General features: G+C 55.3%; 2 protein-coding genes across 8 annotated transcripts in view; one reads left to right on the forward strand and one right to left on the reverse strand.

Moving 5' to 3' along the window:
• Window positions 1–7,565, forward strand: part of ANO7 (anoctamin 7) — a 29,705-nt gene extending 22,140 nt beyond the window's left edge. For 2 of the 4 annotated variants that reach the window (XM_045034737.1, XM_045034738.1), the window contains 6 exons: window positions 847–992; window positions 2,408–2,613; window positions 2,693–2,835; window positions 6,140–6,230; window positions 6,584–6,820; window positions 6,952–7,565. In XM_045034737.1, the coding sequence (XP_044890672.1) occupies window positions 847–992; window positions 2,408–2,613; window positions 2,693–2,835; window positions 6,140–6,230; window positions 6,584–6,820; window positions 6,952–7,068 (940 nt within the window). In that variant the 3' untranslated portion in view covers window positions 7,069–7,565. Of the gene's footprint in view, window positions 1–846; window positions 1,757–2,407; window positions 2,614–2,692; window positions 2,836–6,139; window positions 6,231–6,583; window positions 6,821–6,951 lie in introns of those variants that run through there. The other 2 variants (XM_023257878.2, XR_006583689.1) reach the window with 2 other exon arrangements.
• Window positions 7,566–7,567: 2 nt separating this feature from the next.
• Window positions 7,568–27,249, reverse strand: part of HDLBP (high density lipoprotein binding protein) — a 73,500-nt gene continuing 53,818 nt past the window's right edge. For 3 of the 4 annotated variants that reach the window (XM_045034734.1, XM_045034736.1, XM_045034735.1), the window contains 16 exons: window positions 26,145–26,249; window positions 25,919–26,032; window positions 24,854–24,940; window positions 24,557–24,688; window positions 21,054–21,272; window positions 18,314–18,559; window positions 18,004–18,222; window positions 17,083–17,221; window positions 15,463–15,617; window positions 14,522–14,626; window positions 14,211–14,345; window positions 13,117–13,260; window positions 10,974–11,159; window positions 10,384–10,500; window positions 10,042–10,170; window positions 7,568–9,926 (listed from right to left, as the gene is read on the reverse strand). In XM_045034734.1, coding sequence (XP_044890669.1) covers window positions 9,840–9,926; window positions 10,042–10,170; window positions 10,384–10,500; window positions 10,974–11,159; window positions 13,117–13,260; window positions 14,211–14,345; window positions 14,522–14,626; window positions 15,463–15,617; window positions 17,083–17,221; window positions 18,004–18,222; window positions 18,314–18,559; window positions 21,054–21,272; window positions 24,557–24,688; window positions 24,854–24,940; window positions 25,919–26,032; window positions 26,145–26,249 — 2,319 coding nt within the window. In that variant the 3' untranslated portion in view covers window positions 7,568–9,839. The remainder of the gene's footprint in view (window positions 9,927–10,041; window positions 10,171–10,383; window positions 10,501–10,973; window positions 11,160–13,116; window positions 13,261–14,210; window positions 14,346–14,521; window positions 14,627–15,462; window positions 15,618–17,082; window positions 17,222–18,003; window positions 18,223–18,313; window positions 18,560–21,053; window positions 21,273–24,556; window positions 24,689–24,853; window positions 24,941–25,918; window positions 26,033–26,144; window positions 26,250–27,249) is intronic. The other variant, XM_006935755.4, reaches the window with a different exon arrangement.

The raw sequence follows: 27,249 nt of genomic DNA on the forward strand, positions 1-27,249 counted from the left end.
GGGCCGGCTCTGGGGTGGCGGGGAGGCCTGGGTTCCCCGGCCCTGCCCCACCCGTGCTGGCCCATCAGGTGTGCGGCCCACTCTAGCTGGGCCGGGGCATTCTTGAGCATCCCCAGCCTCGAGGCCAGCACCAGAGGGAGCAGCGAGAGGCCCCAGGCTTCAGGTGCCCTGACCAGGGACGACTGGGGTTCCATCTCCCCGGTGCCACCCCGCTGGCACCACCGTGGCCCTCCTCAAGGCAACGGGGTGCCCCTCCCAGGCTGGAGCCGACCTGGACACCCTCCCGTCGGCCCCTGCACACCTGATCTTCCCCCACTAGCTGACTCCCCTTAGCTGTGGGACCGTGACCAATCCACACCCCCCACACCCCTGGGTGTGGCCTTGCTTCTCTGGGCAGTTGGTGCCCTGAAGCTGAATGTGAGATTACAAGGGCAGCGTGTACCTCGGTGCCTGGCGGGGACAGGAGCTGGACACCTGACAGTGTGGCAAAGCAACAGACACACCCGCCCCCCCTCCCCGAATATGATAGAGCGACGCACACGTTTGCCCCCACTGGCACCGCGGTGTCCTTTGCCCCCTCCCGACCTTGACTTAGCGCTCGGAACCTCTCTGCAGTTCCCCAGGGCTCTGTGGGGTGGGGGGTGGGGGCGGTCGGAGGGGTGGTTGCCCCCATGGCGGGGTGGGGGGGGGGATGTAGATGCTCTCAGCCAGTGAGTTCCACAAGATCTTCACCCCTGCCCTCCCTATGGCCCAGGCCCTCCTCCCCCTGCTGCCCCTCACCCACAGAGCAAGCGTGGCCAGGCCTGGGAGAACAAGGGCCATTTTCCTGGATGTCTCCTCCTCTAGGAAGCTACAGGGCTGGTGGCAGAAGTTCCGGCTGCGCTCCAAGAAGAGGAAAGTGGGGGCTTCTGAGGCGGTTGGCCAGGCACCTTGGGAGGCCGACTACGAGCTTCTGCCCTGTGAGGGTCTGTTCGACGAGTACCTCGAAATGGGTAGGAGCCATGTCAGCGGCCACGGCCACGGCCTCGGCCGGCACCAGGGACTTGGGGGGGGGGGGAGGGGCAGCCATACCCCGAGAGGGGCTCCAGCCTGTGTTCCTCTGGGTACATCTACCTTGAAAGATGATGTGGACGTGGGGACAGAGGGTCCCTGGTGGAGCTGGGCCTGCAAAGGTTCCGAAGGAAGATTGTGGGGTTTGGAGAGGGGAGATCTTGAAGAAGAATGGCCGAGGGTGGGAAGGGACGGTGCCCTGGGCACGGGGGTTCAGAAGAGGGCCTGGGGGGCAGTGGGTGGGGTGCTCCTCAATCTCCCCCAACCCTGGGAAGCATGGGCCAGGGCACATGGAGGGAGTGAGGAGAGGTGCACAAGAGACCCGGCCCTGGGGGCGGGAGGTGGTGGGCTCGAGGAGTTGATTTTCTCGAGAGCTTCTCGACGCCCACACTCTTCACTGGACCCTCAACTGTGCCCTAGCCAGGTGGTGCCCATGCCTGCGGCTCATTCCCCACGTGGGGTGGAGCGCTTTCGGAGAGCAGGGGCTGTGTCTACCATGGGTAGTGGTCCCCTGCCCGTCCAGGGTCTTACCCAGAGACAAGGGAGGGGAAGCCATCACGGCACACTCCTACTCTAAAGCACTGCATCTGAACCCAACACATTGAGGTCTCCGGAAGCCAAGGCAAAACGAGTGACAGTGGTGACGTCGTTCTTTGCATAAAAGGGAGCAGGACAGTTCTTGGAGAGTCATGCTTTTTCATAGCATGTGAGTGGGGTTGATGGACCTCATGTGTCCCTATTTCACTGGACAACAGGAAATGGGACCCAGTGCTCTCCTTCAGGATTTCACATGAGACCCAGGAACCCCTTTCAGGAAGCTATGGGTGGGGGTGGGGGTCGCACCCGGCTGGCTCAGTCTGTGGACCGGCGACTCTTGATCTTGTGAGTTCGAGCCCCGAGTTGGATGTTGAGATTACTGAAAAATAAAAAACCTAAAAACAAAAGCCATTCCCTACAGCTCCCCCCTCCAGAGGGGTGAATGGTGAAGTCGGCTCTGAAATCAGGTTTCTGTTTCCATCGCTGCACGAGCCCCCAGGGTGTCTGAGCACCCAGGTTGGAGAGTTCCAGGGTCCCTGACCTCAGAGAGCCAGGGGAGGCCCAAGCTCGGCCAGAAACGCCCGCAGCGCTGTGGGAGCAGGCAGGGGAGAATTCCGGGGGCGGGGGCTCTGCAGCTGAGTCTCAGACGAGCCGAGCAGGAACAGCAGGTGTCCCCAGAGCCTCGGGAGAGGAGGGCCCGCGAAGGGCTGGCGGGCGGGGGCCGTGGCACCCACTGGTGGCAGGCGCGGGTGGCTCTGCTCCCCGGCCTCGGCGGGCGGCCGGGGCTCACACAGCGCGGGCCGGGGGCCCTCGCCCACAGTGCTGCAGTTCGGCTTCGTCGCCATCTTCGTGGCCGCGTGTCCGCTCGCGCCGCTCTTCGCGCTGCTCAACAACTGGGTGGAGATCCGCCTGGACGCGCGCAAGTTCGTCTGCGAGCACCGGCGCCCGGTGGCCGAGCGCGCGCAGGACATCGGCGTCTGGTCCCACATCCTGGCTGGCATCGCGCACCTGGCGGTCGTCAGCAACGTGAGCGCGCGGGCGGGGCGGGGCGGGGGCGCCGGGGCCGCGCGGACGGGCCCGCGCTGACCAGCCGCCCCGCGCCCAGGCCTTCCTGCTGGCCTTCTCGTCCGACTTCCTGCCGCGCGCCTACTACCGGTGGACCCGCGCCCCCGACCTGCGCGGCTTCGTCAACTTCACGCTGGCGCGCGCGCCGCCCGCCTTCGCCTCCGCGCACAACCGCACTTGCAGGTGGGGCCCGGGGCGGGGCCGGGGAGCCGGTGGGGGCGGGGCCCGGAGGCGCAGACCAGCGTCGGGGGGGGGGCGGGGGCGGGGACTGGGGGAGGGGGGAGGGGTGGGGAGGAGGTGAGAGCGCAGGCCGGCGTCTGGGGGGGGGGGGGGGGGACACGGCGACCCAGGCCGACTTGGTAGGCAACACTGGGCCCCTGGGGAGGCGCCTGTTACTTCCATTGCCATTCCCTTCACGGGCGTAGGTTTATTTCCCGTCTCTGTTTCTTCTCGGTTTTGGCAATTTCATTTGCAGAAAACTGTATTCCAGCTCCTTATTTTATTTTTGTTATTTTTTACAAAGTTTATTATCTCTGAGAGAGAGAGAGGCAGAGCGCGAGCGGGGGAGGGAGATGCAGAATTCGAATGGGGCTCCGGGCTCTAAGCTGTCAGCACAGAGCCCGATGCCGGGTTGGAACTCATGAACCGCAAGGTCATGACCCGAGGCGAGGTTGGCACTTAACCGTGAGCCACCCAGGGGTCCCTATTCCAACTGCTTTTAAAAACAGAATGACACAAACTTGTTCATAGTATTCCAGGATGATTTGCTTAAGCTCTGTTTTGGTAGTTACCTCATTTTCTTTCCCGATAGTTTTCTTTCCTCTTAAAAAGTCAATCTTCTGAACTTGACATCATAGCTCATTTGCTTTCAGTCTTTCATTAAAAAAACTTTTTTTAATGTTTATTTTTGAGAGAGAGAGACAGAGCATGAGCGGGGGAGGAGCAGAGAGAGGGGGAGACACAGATCCAAAGCAGGCTCCAGTCCCAGAGCGGTCAGCACAGAGCCTGATGCGGGGCTTGAACCCACGAACCGTGAGATCATGACCTGAGCTGAAGTCAGACGCTTAAGCAGCTAAGCCACCCAAGCGCCCTTTTCTGTCTTTCATTTTAATAAACGTATTTATGTCTATAAGTTTACTTGACCCTACCCCTTAAAAGCCTCATTTCGTTGATAATACCTGTCCCTTCACTTCTGAATCTCTTAACTGCAGTTGTTATTCCCTACTTATCTATGAATTATTTAGAAAAGTTCCCCAGTGTGGAGGGGCTTTTTTTTTTTTTTTTTTTTTTTTTTTTGTTCTTCTACTTACAAAAAAACCATTCTGGTTTAACTGCTTGGTGATCAGAGAACCTGAAGAGTCCATATGATACAAACTCTTAACATGTGTTGTTTTCCTTTATGATCTGCTCACCTGATTTTTGCTGGTTCAAGTGAACTTGAATCTTGTATTATCTGTTTTAAAGTAAGGCTGTCTATAAACCTCTGAGGTAAGGCTTCTTAACTTTCTTGTTTGGATTTTTTCTGCACCCCCCACCTCGCTGCATTATCAGATTCTGATACAGGCCAAGTGAAAATCTTTCCAGGAATGTAGAGTTTTCAGTTTCTTCATGTGGTTCTGTCACATCTTGCTTTATGTGTCGTGAGGTTCTTAGTTGCGTAAGTTCTTATTTGTGATCTCTTCTTAGTGGATACTTACTTTTTCCACTCATTTTTTTTTTTCCTTTTTCTTCTTCTCTTGCTTTCTGGTGGATGACTAGAATTTTTTTTCTTTATGCTCACTTAGAACTGATGGTGTATATTTTTATTCTTTGAGAGATTATCCTTACATTTTTAGCGTACATTCTTAACTATATAAACTTTCCTATCAGACTAAAGGAATTCACATGCTTTATCGCCTATTTAGCACCCACCACTCCATCTTATTGTTATACAGTTTTAGTATTAAAAAATAAAAACATTTCTAGTCATTTGTTAATCATGTCTATATGGTATGTTTTGGTAGCTTCTGTGGCTACAGGGGTTTCTTACGCTTTGCCTTCCCTCTGAATTCACTTTCATTCTTGCAGAAGTACATCCTTGACTAGCGCTTTCAGGAATGGTGTGTAGTTGGCAAACCCTTTTGTATGTTGCCTTTTATATCGGAAAATATCTCTTTGTCCTTCCAATACCAGGTATACAGTTCTCCATTGAGCTATCTTCCCTTAGCTCTTTGGGACTATTACTTTCTTGTGGAAAGCTCTGGTAAGCATAGAAGGTTTCCCTCATCTTCCTTGACTTGTGTTACTAATAGGTCTCTGCCATCGTAGAGTTTATGTAAAAGTTTCTCACTGGAAATCAGTTACGTGCTTTTGATCTGAAAGGTGATGTCTTTCTTTAGTTCTGGAAACCTCTCCATTTCGGTTTCTTTTTTTTTTTTTCTTCTTTTAATGTTTATTTTTGAGAGAGAGAAAAGTGTGAGCAGTGGAGGGACAGAGAGAGAGGGAGACACAGGATCCAGAGCAGGCTCCAGGCTCCGAGCTGTCAGCACAGAGCCCAGTGCGGGGTTCGAACTCATGAACGCAAAACCATGACCTGAGCTGATCAGACATTTAACCGACTGAGCCACCCAGGTGCCCCATGGAAACCTCTCCATTTCATTTTTCAAACAGAGCTGCTCTAACTTTTCTTTGCATTCATTCTCCGCTTCTGGAACTGCTATGTTGGAGCACCTCTGTTCTCCCTTCACATCCCAAGGGCACCGATACATTTTGCAATCTTTTGGCTCTCTGTGTTGCGTTCAGGGTGACTTCATATAATCGTCTCCAAGTTCCCAGTCTTTCTTCTGTTGTGTCTAGTTAGGCCACTTATAGTTTATTACATGCATTGAGGATTTTTCCTTCAGTAACTTTTTTTAATGTTCAAGAATTGTTTCTTTTTCTACAAAGTTGGCCCTGATACTGCTTTCCATGGAGGGTAGCATGGCAGTTTATGTCAAAATGGAATGCCGAATCTAACCGGAAATACAGGAAGTTGTCAAAGGATGACAAGACGACAAATTGGAAATAGCAAGCAAAACGTAACATCAGCTTATTCTAGTCAGGGAGAGCCATGCTGGACAGGTGCCTGGGCACAGCTGACTGATCTCCGAATCGCAGGTTTTCACAGTGTTGACGAGGTTGACATCACCGGTGGAAGCAGATTCATCATATTATCACATCCATGACATTGACGGGGCATTTGCCACTCTGGGGCCCAGTGCAGGCTGTGGGGAATGGGACAATCCAGCCCATCCGTCCCTTTGGAACCCCGGAACCCCAAGAATTAAAGCCGAAGGCACTGTTTAGTACCGTTTAGGAATACTCCCTCCTCCAGGCACTCTCAGGCAAGCCAGGCCCAGAACTACACGATCAGGGAAGGAAAAAGTAGAGAAGCTGAGAAGGGCCCCTGCCAGCTCCTCAGCTGACCCTCAGCCCCAGCTCCCCACACTGAGTTCCGTGTCTCCTGCAGGTATCAGGCTTTCAGGGAAGATGATGGGCAGTATTCTGCAACATACTGGAATCTTCTGGCCATCCGCCTGGCCTTCGTCATAGTGTTTGAGGTTGGCCAAGTTCCTAGTTCCCGTTGGCTCCCCCGACTGGCTCTCTTGGCCTTAGCAAGACACCCACCCCTCCCCCAGGATGCTTTGCCTAATCCCACCATGTGGGGTGTGTGTGTGTGTGTGTGTGTGTTGGTGGGGGTAGGGGTGGGGAGGTGTGCAACCAAGCTACTACCCGGTCACAGGGCCACTCTCCTGTGCACTGTCGTTTCCCCGTCTTGAAAACTTTGTCAACCCCTGCCTGGCCTAGGTTGTGTGGATACTGAACTGCTCTGGGCACTGAGACCTGGGGCAGGTCTCCGTAGCGGTGGCTTCTGCCTCCAGGGCTTTCCTTTCCTGCACCTGCTCCTCTCCAGCTCAGCTCACACCTGGGGAGCAGGTGTGCACCCCTGGCCCCATTAAGGCCACTGCAGGCGTCTGTCTTACCGAGGGGTGGGCGCCCTCCCACTGCTCGTACTGTGTCCTGCCCCCAGCATGTGGTGTTCTCCATCGGCCGGATCCTCGACCTCCTGGTACCCGACATTCCTGAGTCCGTGGAGGTCAAGGTGAAGCGAGAGTACTACCTCGCCAAGCAGGCGCTGGCTGAGAATGAGGTGAGCCCTTCTGTCCCCCGCTTTACCTTCCCTCATCCACCGGCGGCACGGTGCCCGGCCGAGCACTCTACCCTGGCCTGTGACAGGGTAGCCAGTCCAATCACCCCTCCTGTACCCTTCCCTGGAGACAGGCTCTCTCTGGAACAAACGGAGCAAAGGACAACTACTCCCAGAGCTCAGAGAGGAGTTTGGGCCCACAGCCTACACTGCCAGGAGGTGGCCAGGCCTCACGAGTCCCTTCTCTCTGAGGTCACGGGGGTCACCCCAAGCCAGCAGTCCCACCTGGAGGTGAGGGACTCTGCTGCCCCGGAGATGTCAAAGGCTCACTGCCCTCAGAGGCCACAGCCCACCTTCTGCCCCTTCTTGGCCCAGAGCTGTGGTGCCCTCGGTGACCCTGGGCCTCTGCTCATGAGCCCTAGCCCCTCAGGTGCCGGCTGCCGCCCCCGCAACCCCCTGCCCGCAGCAGCACCTGGAGCTTCCCTGCCACCTCCCTCCCAGCCCCCAGGGCAGGTGGCCCCGCACCAGAGATGCTGGCCCCGACACTGTGGCTCAGGGCCCTCCCCGCCCCCAGCTCTCTGCACGCGGGGCACAGCTCTATCTCCCACGTGCCACCGGGAGAATCGCACTGGAGACTAGAACTATCTATGGGTCTCTAGTTACCACTCAAAAGCATGTTGAAGACACCCCTGGTTCCACAGGACCGAGAACCGACATGCCGCGTGATAAAACGAGTTCTAGCACACTACATCTGGTTTTGGGTTTTATTTTAGAATTTATAAAATTCCAGTGTCATCCATATTCATAAGCCTTTACACATGTTTGCATATAATCTCCAGATTCCAAAATTAAGGCCAAGGGACGGATCATAGCTATGGAAACACATAATATGGAAGACATTCAACAAAGGAAATGGACACGCACACCCCACCCTGCCCAGGGCTGCCCCAGCAGCAGGGGCGGCCACAGGAGGTGGCCAGGCCTGGGCAGGGCCACCAACAGTCTTTACCAGCAACAACCAAAAACAGAGCACGCCAGATCCCAAACACAGTTCAGGGGAAGGGGGGATTCGTATCTACAACATTTAGCGATAAATGCAGATGTGCAAAAACTTGTGAAAATTTAAAATTTACGTTTGGGGAAGGGCGGGGGACGTCGAAGGATGCCGTAGAAAAGATGAAGGGCAAAGAGGGCTGGGCAGACGCCGAGGGAGCCAGAGGGGCAGGCAGAGGGAAACAAGACGGCCCACGGGAAAGGCTCCAACCCTCATGCAGGTGGAGAGGCGGAGGGGCCCGCCCTTCCCGATCAGGCTCCCCGAGAGGGGAGGGGGTGCCTCCCCTTCCTCCGTCTCCTCACAGGCCTACTCTGGGGACACCCAGGCCGCCTGCTGAGGTGGGTGCTCTCTCCTACCCCCGTGGCTCGCTCCCACAGACGGGCACGCCGGAGGCTGCTGTGGCAGACGGAAAGCTGGCAGGGGCAGCCGAAGGTACACTTGGGTCGAGCAATTCTCAGTCTACTTAGAATTTCAGAGTCTGGAGATCACCGGGCTTGAGCTACCGAGTGGAGAGTGAAGGACGGGGGTGCAGGGGTGGCGCGGGGTGTGCACCAGACACGAGCTGGCCCCCAGGAACTCCAGTATCCCAGGTGGGGTGACCCGACAGGGCCCCGTCACCTCCGTGCGGGCAGAGGCAGAGACGGGGAGGCCAGGGGGCCGACACAAAGGGCCATCCTCGTTCCCTCACGATGTGACACACGGGCGCCTCTGTACCGCCCGGGGCCACCTCTCCTCTCCAGAGCTGACCTTCAACAGTCCGCTGGGGGGCAGGGCAGGTTGTGGTCGGGCCAAGGCCCGTGGTCCGACACCCACAGTCACCCAGCACACACCTGAGAAAGAGCGGACCCTCCCTCACCAGCACCGGGTCCTCCGGTCCAGGCCAAGCGACCACCTCTCTCTGCCCCAGGACCACGATGCCTGCCTCTCTGAGACAGCTCCCGGGGGCTCACACGCAGCATCCCAGCGTGCGTCAGAGGACAGCCTGGCTGAGCCCCGGCACCGGCTTCCCGCCCCCAGGGCTGCAGCAGACACGCCACCACCAGAAACATCTAAGCCGAGAGGCTGAGCGCCAGGGTGGCACCACCCTAAGCACGAGAGCAGCCACACTGGCTCTGAGGTAGAAAGGACGACGCTGCACACCTGGCCTGGGGCGAGGGGGCCACAGAGGAGCGGCTAGTCTCTACTGCCACTCTGCGGCCTGCCCCTCTCCCTGTCCCCACGTCTCTCAGGCCACACCAGGCCACCACGACAGCCACGGCTGGCCCAGACGGAGACACGCGGCCCTGCCTTTGGGGTCTGCTCACCACGCTTGGGGGCGGAGACACCTGGGTGCTTTCGGACCCCAACACACATGAGGCCGAGACAGCCCAAGAACCCAGTCACCCTGCTGCTGCCTCTCGGTCCCCTCTGGCTCCGCCACGCTCTCCTTTGGGCCCAGGCACTCCCAGTGTGCAAGCCGGGTCTCCCTCACCACCCTGTGGTCTGGGCCAAGTGGGCTTTTGGCGGCTGGAAAGCGGACTGCATTCTGGAAGGAGGGTCTGGATGGCAGGCAAAGGGAGGAAAGGAGGTGGGAAAGGAAGAGGGCAAACATTTTGGCTTTTATAAAGTCAAGGAAATTTATTTCCTGAGGTCATGACACAGGAAGTAGACTCCGCCACAGCTGTGGAGCTCTCCTAGCGGAGGCCAGAGCCTTACGGACATGCTGGATGAGCCGGGACGCTTACGGGGAAATGTCCAATTACCTCGGTTAGTGTTCACGACGGTGGAGAGCCGTCCCAGAGCGAAGGTGTCAGGGAGCAGATCCCGAGCGCACGCGGGGTGCTGGCGCGCCTGGCTTCGCTGCGAGACCTCGGGGAGGGGGAAGCGTCAACAATTTATAGAGGCTCCAGCCGCCGGGTCAGATTGAGACAAACCATGTGTTGGTGGGGTTTGGGTCAGCAGGCTGGAGAGATTTCTGCTTTTCGATCATTATCGCTTGGGGCCCCATGGCAGGGTCTTGGGGGCCACCTGAGCCCCAAAACTGGGAAATTCTTCCGAGCTGCTCATGTCAGGAGCCTGTAGGGGGGAGAGGGCACAGCCTCAATAAGAGGTCCCGCGTGAGCCGCTTCCCAGCGAGAGGCGAGTGCCGGGGGCGCCCCCACCTCCCACGGCGGGCCTAACAGTGTCTGACCTTCTCGCTGCTGCTGGCGGTCCAGGGAGCGTCCCGTACCACAAAGCCCTTGGATGGCGCCTTGGACTCCTCGTGGGGGGGCGGCTTCATGTACACCTGCAACGCCTCGCTGTCGACCACGTCAGCCAGCTGTGGGCACAGGTGGGGGCGTCAGTCTGCAGCAGGCACACACGACGACCACGCTTGCCTGGTCTCAAGCGTTTAGGGCTCGCTCAGGGGGACGCCCTGCAACCGGCGTGCCTCTGGGAGCGGACGCACACACATGGCCTGGCTGCTGCCCCAGGCCGGTTAGTGGCAGGCAGGGTGCCCCAGGCATAGGCCTGCTGCCCACCCATGACTCACGTATTCCTCCTCTAGGTTGAGAATGTGGTCGATGGCCTCCTCCACGTTCTCTGGGAGCCCCGTCACAGTGACGCAGTTGGGATCTGGGGCCCCGCTCTGCGGGAAACGAATGTCCACCTGGAAAGACAGCACACGCGGCCGCTGAGGTGTCTGAGGACACTCCATCTGGAGTCTCTGGACCAAAGGGTCACGGTCACGTGTGGCTGAGAATGGTGGACCTCTAGGGAAGTTTTCCCAAATTAACCTTGCGTTCAGGAGCCAAGGTCCTGTATGTCAGAGCTAACACATCACGATAGTACAGGACCGTGCCGCACCGAGGAAATGCCGTCTCCTCCAGGCCAGTGTGGGACGCTGACCGACGGTGTCGCGTATATGCAGCTGGGACCTCCACATGACCTCACCAACTCAGGGACGGGCACCAGAGCCTCAGAAGTCTCCCGTTCCAGACCCCAAGGGCGGTCAGCAGCCGAGGCAGGAGACCTGTGGCCCCAGGCACTCACTCCCCCGACAGCGTGGGACCACACACCCCGCTGCACCCACCATGCTTCCAGGACTACACGGCACCCTTCGTGGTGGGGCTGGGGACCCACCTTGAATTCATCCATTATTTTGCGGATGGCTTTTCCACGGGCACCAATGATGCGGGCGTGAACACGGTGGTCCAGCGGGACGTCCTCAGAAACCATCTGTTCAAGCTCACCCACGATTTTCAATATAGCGTCCCGGGCGGCTTCTGTATTCTTTTCATAGCCTGTGATGGTTATTTGGTCCTGGGGCTAAGAAAGGAGAGCACAGTCAGAAGAGGGGATGCCCCTAGAGACCCCAGGCTGGGAGCCTCAAGCCAGCAGATGCGGCTCCACGAGGCGGCAAGAGGCAGTGCTGGCGGAGTGAGGCTAGGCCTCAGCCTGAGGGGAAACACTGACCCGCTCAGGAGAGAAAGAAGATGGGGGAGACCGCCAGAAGCTGATTTAAAACAGGTCAACGATGCCCATTAGCTCCTGCGCCCCCGCCTCCCCCCAGACGTGTACGGGAAAAGAAAGGACACGCGGCCACAGAGATGGCTGCAGGCGAGGAGGGTGCTGCGTCAGAGGCCACACAGGGCACGGGGAAGGTCACCTCGGGCCCCGCATCTGGAGGCGTCTCGCTGGAGACAGACCCGCCTGGAGAGAAGGGGCGGGACGCTGCGGCTGCACCGCACAGCCCCAGCACGCCCCTGCGCAAGACTTCCCTCCCACAGCACACGTGGACGGGTGCCAGCGCCACGCATGCACAGTGCGAGCAGAGCCAACACAGGACTCAAAGCGAAACGACGAAAAAAAGAAGAAAAAAATCACACACGTAAGCTATATTCTTTAAGACAAAGGAAAAGTTACACCCACGAAAGAATGGAACAACAGAAAAGGACCAGAGAACAAAAACACCTGGAAACAAAGGAGCGGACACTTCGAGATCTACCCAGAAGAGAAAGAGGCCAGAATGAGCCAGGCGGAAGCAGAGCAGCAGCAGGCCCCCCGGTGGCAGCGGAGGGGTGGGGGGTGGCGGGCTGTGCCTAGAACCTGCCTGGCGGAGTCCAGAACCCACCAGCGGCCGCGAGCGCTGTGCCGAATGCAGACACAGAACAGACTGCAAACGGAAGCATAATTCTCACAGGAAAATGCTGCGTGTCAAAATCACATGGCCACCCAATCCTACTTGGCTCTGAAACACTAGCCCGAGTGGTTTGAACCCTAAACAATGACTAAAAAAGTCAGGTTTCCTTGGGAAAATTAAAGAGAATAGAAGGTAGTGAAGGTGCGGAGTTTAAAGGAGCTCAATTCTCAGGATTCAACATCAAAAATTAAAGTTAAAGGGACGCCTGGCTGGCTCAGTCAGAAGAGAGCAGGCAACTCTTGACCTCAGGGTCATGAGTTCAAGCCCCACGTTGGGCACAGAACTCACTGAAACAGAACAAAAATCACAAATTAGCGTAAGAAAGATCAGGAGCATAAACATGTTAGAAACGCAGCGGGAACAGAAGGATGCACCCAGGGAAGGTCAGGACCAGGCAGGAGGCGCAGAGGAGAGGTGGGGGCTCCAGAGGGAGCCCTGCAGGCCTGCCTGCCTTTCTGAACTCAGGTTAAGTGCGTGGCTTATAGACTCGGGCTGAGCAGAGGAGGAAGGTGCAGAAACAGGCAGTCTGCCACAGCACGGGAACACGGGGCTGAAAAGGCCAGAGTCTGCAGGGGCATGTTGGGATTTGCTGACCAGAAGGTTCTAGAGAACCATTTCTGGGTGCCTGGCTGTGTACCATGGCCAGAGATGCAGGCAGAGACCAAGGCTCCCACAGTGGGCAGTGCTATGCTGGAAGGGGGCCCTGATGGGAGCGGAGAGGAAGACGGGCTGGGGTGTGATAGGCAGGGGGAGCGTGCCCTCTGAAGGACCGCACCTGTGGGTACAGATGCGAAGAAGGACTCAGCCGAACAACCAGGCGGGCGTGGGAGAAATGTTCCGCACTCACGCGGCAGCCAAGCACAGGGAGACCTCGCCCAGCTGGCACAGACCGAGATGGGGCCCCGACGCCCAAGGCAAACTCAGACCCTCAGAGACCTGCCCCTCTGCGTTCCACCCTCCCCGCCCACCTGGGCAGGCCCTACGCTTGCCCGCTCACGGCTCCCAGGTCAGGGTGAGGGTACGAGAGTCCACCTACCCCAAAGCGTTCCAGCCACAGAGTCTGACCCAAGCAGGCATTCTTACCTGGTTCCCGTCATCCTTATCGGGAAACTGGATGTTCACGTCATGTTCCAAGCGGATCTGAGTAATCACTGCCCCTTTCCTCCCAATAATTTTGGGATGGTATTTGGGGTCCACAGTGACGCTCAGCTTGAAGCTCCTTAAAGCCTGCAGGTGAGACAAGGGTGGAGTTCGGGCTTGACCTTCACCACGTGCAGCCACATGTCAACCCCACTCTGTCCTCGACCCCAAAGATCTCCTCAGTGACAAAAGATACACTTTCCCGTTAGCCTCTGTGCACTGCCAGCTGGAGGGCTGACCCGGAACGAGTGTGCACACCCCTCACAAGAGCATCGTTCAGGCGCTGACAAGACTGGCACCGTGCGTGGTGGGCTCTGAGCTGGCTCTCCAGTGAATTTCATGCGGACGTGATGAGGAAGCATAAACACGTCCTGGGGTCTTTAAAGCCTGGGGTATGAAAGCAGGCCAGAAGGAAGAGGGGGCACAAGAGTGCTGAAGGACGGCCGGCCTGGGACATCTACGGCCAGAGGCTAGACCACAGGAACCAGGCTCCAGAGGTCTGCGGACCCTTCGCATCAAGACTCCAGAAAGTCCTCCTCCTCATGGGAAGCCCGTTCCCTACAGAATCCCTAGCAGGGCTTCAGAGCCTGTAACACCCAGCCTTGCCGTGCGCTTAGGAAGCCCTTCGAATGCCAGCTCTCCAAAGCAGGGAGATGGGTCCCCAAACCTACTCAAAGCAGGGCAGCTCCGGAGAGAAGGTCCGCATGGGCCTGCTGACACCCACCCTGGACCACACCACTCACATTCGGGGTTCTTTTTGAGCAATAGCTCCCAGGCCTCTCCAACCTTACCTTACCTATCGGGTTGGAGACACCACACGTGGCAGGGTTACTTTGAAAAAAAAAGTGCTAAATAATGGTAAATCTAACTCTGCCCCTGTTACACTGAAGAGAAAAGTGCCATGCTCATAACGCTGTGTCTGATGGAAGGCTCCCCGGGTGGCCAGGGCCCCCTGCAGCCATGCGGCTGAACCGCCTGCAGTGTGGCCGGGGACCGTGGCTCTGGAGGACACCCCTGCGGGCCCGGCTGACACCCACTCGGTCCTCCTGCTCAGCCTGCAGCTCCTTCACTCGCTCCAGCAGCCCAGCCTTGGCCCGGTCCAGATTCGCGGCGAGGCCAGTGATGGCGATGACGTCAGACTGTAGTTCTGGTGCCGGCACGTGGATGTTCACCTGCAGGGGACACAGATCTGATATAGGCGGGGGTCCCGCACAAGAACTGGGGACGGAGCACTGCTACGGGGCACGACCAGGATGAGGCGCACTGCCGAGGGGCTGAGCCGCCAGGGGCCCGTGGGAGGGCTCGCTCCCAACACTGGCTCCTGGGGAAAGACTGCAAATCCCAGTACCTCAAACTCATCCATCATCTTCCGGATCCCGCTCCCCTTCTGCCCGATGATATACCGGTGAAGGTCAAAGGGCACCTCCACTTCGATGGTGACGGGAACCAGTGCCTGCAGAGAAGACAGGGTCGGGCCTGAGAGCAGCTGGCAGGGAGCCAGTGACCCTGTGAGAATTACAGGGCGCTTCCTGGAACCTTCTATGATGTTCTGCCTCAACTGAGAACTTCACCCAGACTTTTAACTCAACAGAAAACACAGGAAGAGAATCCAGAATCCAGTTTTAAGGTTAACGCCACCGGAGCAAACCTTCTGGCCCTCACCCCAAGCCTATGCCCTTAACCGTGGCAAACCTCTTACAGAAACAATACAAATCCAGGAAAAACAGAGCAACTGGAGAGAGACCGGTGGGGCTCAGGGACAGAAGCTGGCCTCACTGACATCAGGAACAGACTGTAGCCAAGCCTGTGTGGGTTGCTGGGTTAACAGCGGGGGACATGGGCTCCCCTGCTCTCTCTCTACGCTAGCCCCTGACCACCTCTCCACAACCCCTTCACTTCCACATTCCACTGTTTTTAAGCACCACCTGACACATGACCTGTTTCTGCTTCTTGTCTGTCCACTCCACCTAAGCACTAATCTGCACACCGTGGAACACAGCATTCAGAGCAGCGCCCAACAGGGAGGTGGCTCTCAGGTAGGTGCCCCCCACACAAAAGACTCCTCCTCACAGACCTGAGATGGCGGTGGTTATCACTAGGCCACAGAGGCTACAGATCACGTTGACCCTGCTGTCACTGAAACCTGCCGGTTCCACATACTTGCCCAGCCCCCAGTGCCGGGCTCTGTGCCCGGGTCCGGTCCAGCACAGCCCGCGGTGCAAGCCAAGGTGCTTGGGGAAGCCCCACCGGGACGAGGTCCAGTCACACACTGCACGAGGGCACACCCACCTCGAGGGCTTCCTTGGCGGCCTCGCACTTTTCCTTCCGGCCAGAGATGATGATGATGTCACATCTCCTTGGGGAGCCAGGGTCGGCGTCTTTGGTGTCCCTCCCGTCTCCAGCATCGTCACCGTTCTCCTGGACTTGCGGCTCCACGCTGTGAACTGGGGAGAAGGGCAGGGCAGCTCAGAGTCCTGGCGGGAGAGGCAGGGCAGACCGGCGCCAGCCTGGCTCGCAGCCTGGCCTGGGTGGCAACAAAGGCCCCACAGTGAGGCCGGGAGTGGAGCGCTCTTCCTCGGAGGCTGGAACGTGATGCCCGGTGAGCCCAAAGGGTACGGAGCCTAGAAACTGAGCCACGATGCTGGGACACAGCCGCGAGAGGGACGAGGGAAGCCTCCAGCGGCCTCGTATGTCAGGAGGCAAGCAAGCCTCAAGAGTGAAGGGACACGAACACAGGAGTGGGCTGGCGGGGGACAAGTGTGGACCCGACACAAAAGCAAGGTTCGCGGAGTGGGATGGAACCCAGGAGTCTGTACGACATGAACGCGAGCGAGCGAGTGAGCATCAGGCAGGGCAGTGCCGCACAGACCAGGGTAAGAGGTGGACGCTGCAGAACTGCTGGCACCGGAAAGATGTGACCATCGACCACGAATTCAGCACCAGTACACGGAACGCCAGCTCCGCGGATTCTGGGGGATGTGCCACAGTTATCTCTAATGACGTTAAGAAAACATCCTTATTCTTAGGAAGTAGCCACTACAGACAAAGTACGAGTCTGAAAATTACACTCCAGTGTCTCAGAAATAACAACTGTGTGTGCATAGAAGAGGAGGTGCAAAACAAAAGAGACTGAATTTCAATAATGAACATATAAAATATGTCTTTATCGGGTACAATGTTCCTTCAAATATACTCCAAACAGCCCATGTTCTAAGGAAACAAGAGCTTCAATGGCCACGAGAAGCTCCAGAGAGGACAGAGATGGGCGGCGGCGGCGGGGGGGTCGGGGAGGACCCAGGAGGCTGCAGGGTCGGTCATCGACCAGACGAGACCAGAGACGGCACAGTGGGCTGCAACCTAGCTGGGAGCCTGGCGTGACCAAGTGAGGTCTGAGACACAGGCAGGACGCTGCTCTCACTGACCCCACAAGCCAGTCACCTCCTGGCTGCCTAACCACCCTGCCCTGCTCCCGGGACACAGGCAGGACCAAGTGACAAGCAGGACATGGAGCTGGGGGAGGGGTGTCACAGAAGGGCAGCCAGTGGCCACCTTTACTGAAGCCGCCTGCCTCAAGGGACAAGACCCGCCAGGTAGGGGTGCTTAGGGGAGAGGCAGCTGCAGTGGACAGAGTGGGAGCAGCCCCGTCACACACATCACTTGGGAATCTGTAAGCAGCCTCAGAACCAAACCCCTGCATCAGAGGCCGCAGCTGCTTTGCCGTCCTTGGCCTTGTCACCCTGCCCGAAGGCCACCTGGTCACCCTGGGACCCGGGTGTTCCAGCAGCACGCCAGCACTGACACACGAGGCAGCACACGTGATGGCCACCTGACGCCCACCCTCCGTAGGGGAGGTCCATTCACACACCCCCTGGCTCCCCACTCAGCACAGAGCTCACCGCTGAGACCCACCTGGGTTCTCCTCTCTGTCTGGGAATTTAATCTGAACGTTATAGTCCCGAGTAATCTGCTGGATTCTAGAACCTTTGGGGCCCATGACAGATCGATGGAACTTCTGGGGTATGGCACATTCTATGGTCACCTGGGCTTCCTGGGGGGGGGGGGTGGGCAGGGGGACACAGCAAGAAAGAAAAAAATAAAGGCAAAGGTTAACTGCTTAGGCTCGACGCGTATTTTCACCAGCTTCCGCTCAATCCTCTACAGAGACCCCCAAATGCACAGATGCACGCCCCCCCACCCCTTTTCCAAGTGCTCAAAGTACAACAGGGTGGACAGAGGGAGGGTGGGGGCAGGACTGACAGGGAGGCCTCTTTCTGAGACATCTCCCAGTGACTAAGTACTGATGACCTGTCTGTACAAAACGGCACCAGCACTCACTGCTGCCCAGAGCACGTGTGACCCTCTCCTGTCTCCATGCACAGAGCCCCCGCCCCGAGCACAAAGCACGCGGCACTGTTAGCCACTGTCCCTGTAGGGTGACTGCACTAGCCAGGTGACATTCAAATGCTGTGGCTGTGACTCTGTGAGGAGACATCAGGTTTAATGGTCAGGACAGTACTTCCAAGGCCCCAGCAGGGGAGGGCTGGGAGGAGCCCTGGAGGGGGGGTGAGGCTCTCTAAGGGCTGGTTGAGAAAACCCCACAAGTTTCCATGTGGATTCGCTGACACGCCCCCCCCGCCATCTCTTTTCTTCCCGTTGGGAAGGAGAGGCAGAGAGAAGGAAGCCGGTTCCTCATACAGATTTCCTTTCCTAACGTGTTTTTAAAAGCTGCTGCTCAAGGGCAGCAGAGAGCTAAGAGAGGCTAAGAGTCCAAGACTGAGAACCAAAGAGCCTCAGCCTGACTGGAGCCCTGCCACCCTCCCAGGCACCTACCAGGTCCTCGATGATCTCCTGAATGCGCTTCTTGGCCGCCTCCACACAGTCCTTGGCGCCCTTGAGGGTGACCTTATCACTCTGCGTGCCAGAACGTGGGAAGCTAACCATCACCCCACCATACTCTTCAGCAATCTCCCGCAAGACCTGGCCTCGCCGGATGACAAAATGGCGGTGGTGCTTGGGGTCCACCAGCATGCAGTCCTCCACCACGTTATCCTGCAGCATTGGAGGAAAGGAAAGGGAGAGGACTCGTGTCAACCACGCCGACAGGATGGACAACCAAGGGGCAGCTCCCACCGGGCCTTACCAGGTTCTGAATAAGGGCCTCCAGCTCCTTCTGTGCCTCCCTGACAGCATCCTCCTTCCCAATGATGGTGATCAGGTCCTGATCCTTGTCCTCAGCCGTTGGGAATATGATACGGGCTCCAGTGTTGTCACGCACCTTGCGTATTTTGCCACCCCCTTTGCCGATGAGGAACTTGTGGTATTCCGGCTTGGCGCGGATGTCAACAGTGAAACTCTTGGTTTGCTGTGGAAAGCAACCGCAGATACACTGGTCTGACGCTACTTGCCTGGTCCCCTGGGCAAGTGAGAAAGAGGGCCTAGAGAACAACAGCGTGGGGCTAATCGAGCCTCACGGAAACTAATGGATGGACTCCCAGACGGGAAGTACTCACATGCCATCTACCATGGCCACAGACACTCAGATAGCCGAGAGCATGTGGATTGAGAGCCCCAGTCCTGCTGCTTCCCCAAACTGACCGAACCCCTGCCAGTGCTCTCCATCTACAGAGGGGACTTGGTGAGCGTGGCCTTGGGGTGCTAGGCAAGTAGGAGGCAACTGCACAGCAAGTAAGCCCACAGCACTCCCGGTCCTCCCAAGTCGAGCAGAATGCTCCCTTGTCTAGGCTTTTACCTGCTCTCGCCACAGGGGAGCCCTTCCCAACAGGAAGGCCCCATCTCAATCTCGGAGAGACCAAAGCCAACCAAGGCCCTAGTCTGACACCAAGAAGCCAGGGCTCAGCAAAAGCCCCGACACGACGACCTCGTTGAGGATTCATCTGGAGCACACACTCTGCCTGGCTGACTCAGACCCATACAATGCTTCCCCCTTCTTCCTTGCATCCTGAAACCTGGCTCACAGGCATGAAGAAACACAAGAGGGGGGAAAAAAAAGAGGGTCTACCAGCATGCTAAACAGAGTAACAAACAAGTGAATTTTGTTATCTTTTAAATGCTGGTTTCACAAAACAACCCTGAGAAAATCTTCTACTCTTCAGACAACGACATTGGCAAATAGCACCATTATTAAAAAACCTATGAGCAGGGGTGCCTGGGTGGCTCCGTCAGTTAAGCATCCAACTCACTGTTCGTGAGTTCAAGCCCCATGTCGTGCTCTGTGCAGACGGCTCAGCTCCTGGAACCTGCTTCAGATTCTGTGTCTCCCCACTCTCTGCCCCTCCTACCTCCACCTGCACTCTGTCTCTCAAAAATAAACCAATGTTCAAAAAAAAAAAAAAAGCTAATGAGCAAGGTGAGCCCAGCTTAGCAACACGATAAAAGATGACACACTTAAACCAGTGGGGTCACCCAAAAACACAAGGTCGGTTAAACATTAAAACAAACAAAAAACAACCACTAGAGGCACATGGGTGGCTCAGTGGGTTAAGCATTGACTCTTGATTTTGGCTACAGTAGTGACCTCACAGTTCATGAGCTCAAGCCCTGTGTGGGGCTTTCCACTGACAGTACAAAGCCTGCTTGGGATTCTCTCTCCCTCTCTCACTGTTTCCTCTCCCCCCAAATAAATAAACACACACACACAAAAAAAAAGCAAAAAGCTAACCAAAAAAATCTAATACATATGCTTAAAAAATGAAAAACCATGCTACCGTGTCAACAGATGCAGAAAAATCTTCCTACAAAACCCAACACCTGTTCCCGCAACAACTCTAAGCAAATCGGTAACAGACGGGAACTTCCTCAACCTGATAAAGAGCAACTTTGGAAGACAATGTAACTCCTACTTCATGGTGAAGGACTGAGCACTTTCCCCAAAGGCTGCCAACAAGGCAAGGCTGTCTGCCCTCCCCACTGCTACGCAACGCCATACTGGAGGCCCACGTGGCGCATAGGACAAGACCTACGGGCGTACAGATCAGAAAGAAACCCAACTGTCTACGCAAAGACAACATGTTCTACACACAAAACTCACAAAAAAAGCTACTAATACTAGTAACTGAACTTTAAAGCAGATGCACAAAACAAAACCACTACAAAAAAAAACATATTTCAATACATGACACTAGCTGGAATTCTGGAATTTGACACTGATTTAATTAACAACAATGCTACAAAGCAAAACAGTGAGGATATGAACTGAACAAAACACGAAGGAGAACCACATGCTGGACATAACAAAACACAATTAAAAATCAAAGACTTAAAACAGACTGGAAGACTGAATTCCCGGGAGGTCAGTTCTCCCCAATTTGGTCTACAGATTCAACACAGTCTCGGTCAAAATCTAAGCAGGATTTTCCCCTAGAAACTGGTAAGCAGTTTCCAAATGCAGAATGGCAAAGATCTAGAACAGCTAAAGTGGTTCTACAAAAGCACAAAGCTAAAGGGCTCTCCCAGCCCCCCCCCCCCGACCCTATGGTGTCACTGAGACGCACAGAGTCCAGCAACAGACCCACACGTGGGTTTTGACAAAGGGGCAAAGGTGATTCAACGTAGAGTTTAAGGTGATGGCCAAAACATTTTCACTGCAGTGGTGGTCATGTCAGTGTGTGTATGCTCGTCAAAACTCAGAAAAGTGGACTTTACGGTCTATGAATCCTACTTTAAAAAGCCAACACGCCAAACCGCAACTTTTCTACATCGTACAGGTAGGCATTCGACCTGCCAAGGCCCTTTGTTCAGCAGTGGCAAAATCAGAGACATAAAGGTGTCATGAAGCAGTTTTCTGACCTGCCACAAGAACAGGGCAAGGATTTCTAGCAAGGGACAGACACGGCACCATCACTCCTGGGCGTGGGGCTCACCTTCTCCTCTGCCAGGTGAAGGAGCTGCTTCTTGGCCTTCTCCACATCCGAGGCGGGGCCCCTGATGACAACTGTGTCACTCCCCGAGCCCTCCACAGGGAAGTGGATGTGCACCCCGCCGCACTCCTCCATGATGGAGCGGATCAGGCGGCCCTTTGTGCCGATGAGGGAGTTGTGCAGCCTGGCGGGGATGGAGACCTCCACTTCGGCAATGTTGGCCTGGAATCACACACAGTCCGTGAGGTGTGGGACACGGGACGGCACGCCCGCCGCCCAGGGACCCGGAGCCTGTGTGCATGAGCGGGTACATGAATATGGGTGTGGGATGGGGCGGGGGCAGTGGCTCACACCATGTGGAAGGGAAGCCTCTGGGTTACACCGTCAAAACAGTGCTTTCCTCCTTTGGTTCTCTTGGTGCCCAAGCAGAGATACACCGATATGCCCGCGGGTCAGCACCTATCCTGCCTCTAGTCGAGGTGACACAAGGACCAGGTTTACCTCCCACAAGGACACAATGGTGTTCAAGACACTGGAGACAGGGAGGAAGGAAGGCGAGCCTGCTGACTGCCCCCTGGCCAAGTCCCAGCGTCAAGGACACAGGGCCGACAGGTCAGAGCCTGAGGGGAGGGAGCAGCGTGGAGGCAGAAGCCCCCGTGAACTGGACATTGCTCCCATACTGATGTGCGGAGGGAAACGGCCGAGGGTTGGGAAAGAGCCCCGGATCACTAGAGGGAGCAAACCACAGCACACAGCACTGTCCACGTGCCAGGACGTGGGCACAGGAAAGCCTCACTTCAGTAGTGGGAAGTAATGCCCCAGACCAGGCACTGCTGTGACGCCACCTCATGTGTCTCAAGAGCAAGTCCACAAAGGAGCAAAGTATTTCAAAGCACTTTAACGAAGCTGAAAGACACTTAGAGGAATGCAAAACTACCCAGCATCCACCAAAGTAAACCTCCTAACTTCTGGCATCCAATGAAAAAATAGCAGATAAGCAAAGAAACAGGAGAAAACTACCTCACTGAGAAAAGCACAGAAAACAGCCCAGAAATGACACAGACACTAGAACCGGTGGGTTGAGGGGCGCCCGGGTGGTTCCGTTGAGCATCCCGCTGTGGATTTCAGCTCAGGTCGTGACTTCACGGTCCTGATATCGAGCCCCACACTGGGCTCCACGCTGGGCAGTGGAGCCTGCCTGGGATTCTCGCTCTCTCCCTCTGCATCCACACCTCAGATTAAAAAAAAAAACATAAAAAAAAGAACCGGAGGAGACCGATAACACTACAACAGGCATTTTCACGACCCTGCATATGGTCAAAAAGGCAAAGAAAGACTGAAGGTGTCAATGTAAAACCTCCAATATTCCAACTGAACCCCTACAGGTGAAAATGTCCAAAATGACAAATACACTAGGTGGGATACAGACAGATTACACGCTGCAGAAAATTAATAAATTTAAAGAAACTAATGGAGGAAAAAACACCACCTTTCCACTCAAATAAACAGCGTACCAATGAACCATAGGACAATCTGGCTGCCTATCACCAGGTAACTGGAGTCCCTGAAGGGGAGGACAGAAAAAAAATATTCAGAAACAGTGACCCCAATTTTTCCAAATTTGATGACAATGCTAAACTCACGTATCCAAGAAAGCTCAACGAACTCCAAGACACGCGAGGAAAAGGACCCCCAGACATGTCGTATGTTGCTCAAAGCCTACGAGACACTCCTAAAAACAAGAGCCAAAGAACGTGTGTGGAGGAGCAAAGTAAAGGAGGACCTCAGACGTGTCCTCACAGACACTGTGGGAGGTGCCAAAACAGAGTCAGGTGCAGAAAGAAAACCTCCAAGCCAAGGTTGCAGAGCCCCCGGATGCCCACCCTGCCACTGGGGCAGCCTCCTGGGAAGACGGGCTGGCACTTTCTTATAAAACTAAATACGTTCTTGCCACATGACCCACGTTAATATACTAAGGGAAAGAAGCCAATGTGCAAACAAGAAGGTGCCGCGGGGCCACAACGCAGACCAGGGAGGCGGGCAGCAGCGCTGGGACGCGGGATTCTCAGCACCTCCAGCGACACTGCCATAGCACGAAGTGACCCGGAGGAAGCGCACGTGGAACGTGTGCCCGGACAACTCTGAAACAACCACTAAAGTAAAAACTATAATATCCAGTAAGCCATAAAGGGAGATCAAAGGAAAAACAAGGTTCTATTAAATCCAAAAGCAGCCAGAAAAGAGGACAAAGACGGGACACACAGAGAACAAGTTCAAGGCGGTGGACTGAAACAGAACCGCACAGAACAATCACATCAGGGGTGACCAAGGCTGTGGAGGGCCAAAGGAACTTGTTTATGGGGACAGTTTGGGAAGATGGAAAGTTCTGGAGACTCATGGTGGTCCTGGCTGCACAGCAAGTGTGAATGCACTTAATGTCCCGGGGCTGTACACTAAGATGGCAAATCTTGTTTACATGAATTTTAACAGAATTTTAAAATTAAAAAAATTCACATTTCCTCACACTTACTAAAAATATGGATTAAAACATGGATTAAAACAGGATATCTACAATTACTAATGTAATTAGGTACAATGAAAAGGCAGAGATGGTCAAATTGAGTAAAAAAAAAAAGCAAACTGCTTAAGAGAAACCTACTTTAACGAGAAAAAGATTTCAGAGCAAAGACTACTACCAGGGTAAAGGAAGATGATTCTAGAATGACACGAATTACAGGCATCAGGAATGCAAAAGAGACCACCACAGTGAAAACACACTATGGGAATACTATGCAAAATTCTACGCTAAAAAATTTGACGACTTATTAGATAAAAAACCCCTTCAAAGAAAAACTACAGGTCTCAGACCAAAAGGAAAATCATCAGTGCATACAATGACAGTATTGCGCGGCCATTAAACAAAACAAGGTGTTGACACACAGAGCAACACGGATGCTCGAGGTGAAAGCAGCTGGAGATGGGGGAGCAGACGCCAGGATTTCTTTTAGACAAAGATGCAGGAAACCCACTCTAATCCCCTGTGGCCGAAAGCAGATCAAGGGGATGGCCAGGCAGAGTAGGGGGCGGGGGCTGGCACGAAAGAGGGAGGGACTGAAAAGGAGCAGGAGGACATTTCTGGGGTGCTGGACACGCTCGGCATCCTGACTACGGAAAGGACTGCATGGATGTACACGTGTCATAACTCACCAAAGCGCACACTTTAAACATGCAGTTTTTTACACGTTAACTTTTCAGAAATTGAAAAAAATTATTGTAATGCCTTCACGACCTGATTTCCAAGCACTCAAGTCCAGTGCTACCGCTCAGACCAGCGGGGCACACCGCCACAGCCAGGCGGCAGGTGGCTGCTCGGAGGCCAGCACTGCTGCGGGGAGGGCTGGCCTGCCTGACCCCGCGTGCCTGAACAGCAGGCTAGCGCCGTGGGGGCTGCTGAGACAGGACCACAGGGAGCCTGGCTAGCGTCCTGTCACAAAACACCCCATTACCAGGTCTTTCTGGATGGACAGGATGCGGCTCCGGGCAGCCTCACAGTTGGCTCGCTTGCCTGTGATGATAATGGTCTCTGAATTGCTATTCTCTGCTGGAAGGTCGATCTTTGTGTTGCTTTCTTCTCGGATCTACAAGCAGATGGGACACCATGAAAAGTGGACGTCCCAGGTGAGACAGCTGGAGCCCAGGGCTGGAAAGGAAGGCTCCCTCCTTCAAAGCTCAGCCGGAATGGCAGAGGGCTTTGGGGGTAGGCTGAGGAGAGCCAAGGTTCAGGGGACAAACTGGCTGGTCACCTTTTTAATGTTTGCGCCTCCTTTCCCAATGATGTTCTTGTGAAATTGTTTGAAGATCGGAACAGAAATTGAGTAACTATTTTCCACCTTAGAGACAAAAGGAGCGGCACAATTAGCCAGCATACTGGAGCGAGGTATCCCATCATCCATGAAAGAGTATGAAATGACAGGTCTCATTATGGGAAAACACACACTTGGATCCTCCTGGTCTCCGGCTATCTGACCTCTGACCTTCAGAGGCTTGTCACAAGAATGGGGGATAACTTACTCAGCAATTAGCTAACTGGGCAAGCCACAGTTAACTGATGCAAAGCCACCTTTATAAAAAGTGGCTCGCAATACAACCTGCCATCTGTTCGATGCGAGTTCCACAATCCAGAAGCAACGGAGTGTGCCAAGTGTCCTCAACCGACACTCTGGGTACGAGGGGGTTCTGGCCACCTCCAGGACCAGAGCTGGCCGAGGGCCAGTGGAGACCAGGACACCAGGCTGGGAGAAGCAAGCCCAGAGCACACCTCAAGGTGACACACAGACCCTGCCACTCTTGGGAACCCCACCACTCCAGGGCAGCGTGAATGTGCTCAGGGCTGGGAGAGCCCCCGTCAGTGATTGAGGCACCTGTCCGCTCGGTCCAAGCCCCATGAAGGACCACAGAAAGCATGAGCCCACCTGGAGTCCTCCCGTCAATAACGACCCTCGGCACTTTCCAAACTACCTGTTCCCATTCCAGCTCTCAAGAAGGTAACAAATCAGTAACTGACTCCCCACACTATCTGCATACATCCCGCTCCTTACCAGATGGCACACGTTATCCAGATACCCCAAGACCCCTCCAGGACACAAGGAACCTGGCACCCCACTTTGATTCCACGCAACACTGAGGCCCTAACAATTTCTGCCAGTCTAAGCACACGGGGTTACGAGGGACGGCATCACTATGGAGACGGCAGACCAATCCAGGGTCCAGGTGTGCTCCCCAGGCAGAGGTACTGACGGGACAAGTCCCCCAGGCCTCTCCACCACCGGTAACATTGTATCACAACTAAGGAGGGAAAACACCCCTACCAGGTCTGCCACCATCTTCTGCATGTATTTGGTGCATTTTTCCACCTCATTCTTGGGCCCTCTGAGTTGGACGATATCACTCTTTTGTGCTGGGTCTGGAAAGTTGATGATAACCTGGAACAAATCACCACAAATGCAAGTTCAGTTATTGGTAATGACCGGATTCCACAACAGTGCCAATCAATCCCTCCTAGAGGACTCGAGAATGCCTTTGGAAAACCCTTACCTCTGGGAATTTGTCACGAATTTCACGGATCCGTTCACCCTTCTGGCCAATGATGGTGCGATGGAATCTCTGCTCAATGATCAGATCCTTGGTACGCTCATTTTCCTAAAAACGCGGTTTGAGGAGATGATGTTAACAGCAGGAGGCCCCCCGGGGGCCTGAGGAGCTCCAACAGCCTCGCAGCACCACAGGGAGTTGGCAGCCAGCAGAGTGCCCTGGAGACGACACCCACTCTCTCTAACAACATGGGCTGGGTGTCATTTTCCTGAATGAAGTACGATTCCACAGCAGAGTTCAGGACCCCTCAACCAGAAGTGCCAGTGCAGTGGCCTCAATCCATGGGGATGAGAACAAGAGACCATGAGGCACAACGCCCTGCAGGCAGTGATCCTTCCAGAACACAGTGTGGTTCAACCACTGCCACACGTGGATAGTTAAGAAAGGTTCAACACCAGGCAATAAACCTGCATGGTTCTGGTTCTCACCTACCCCAGCGTCTCACTAAAACACCAAAGAATACAAAAGAATAAACAGAGGTAGGATAAAGAAAAAATACTAGCAGCTAACCATTCAAAATCTTGGGGGAGATTCTGGATCAGACTGGCACCAGGCTGACAGAGAAACACGGGTTCAGTAATCCCACAGAAGCACCAGATACCCCAGACCAAGGGAACCCCCCCCCCCCCCCCCGGGCAACAAGAGAGCTGGCTGAGTAAGGGAAGAGCTGGAACCCTCTGCTGAGCTGTGAGCTCAGGGATGGCCACAGAATGGCAGGAGGCCGCATGTCTCGGCTTGCAGCTGAGGAAAAGGAAAGGCCAACTGCCCAAAGGGGGCCTTGAGGGCAGGCTCCAGGCCTGGGCACCAGAGCCAGGCAGTGACAGGGTGAAACAGACATGCAGCTCACTCCCTATCCCGATGAGGCACGCACACTGCCCTGCCCGAGGCTTCCTGACGTTCTGCACGTGTTTACGCTGAACCGTAAACTCTCACTCAGCACGTGCCTCCTCTGGATGCTGAAAGGCATCCCAGTGACGCTTACGTGCAGCCCAAACCAACAATCACAGCTGCATGGCTATCTGCATATGAATCACACACTCAAGATACA

This window comes from Felis catus, chromosome C1 (genome assembly GCF_018350175.1).
Source record: "Felis catus isolate Fca126 chromosome C1, F.catus_Fca126_mat1.0, whole genome shotgun sequence".
Taxonomy (NCBI): Eukaryota; Metazoa; Chordata; class Mammalia; order Carnivora; family Felidae; genus Felis; species Felis catus.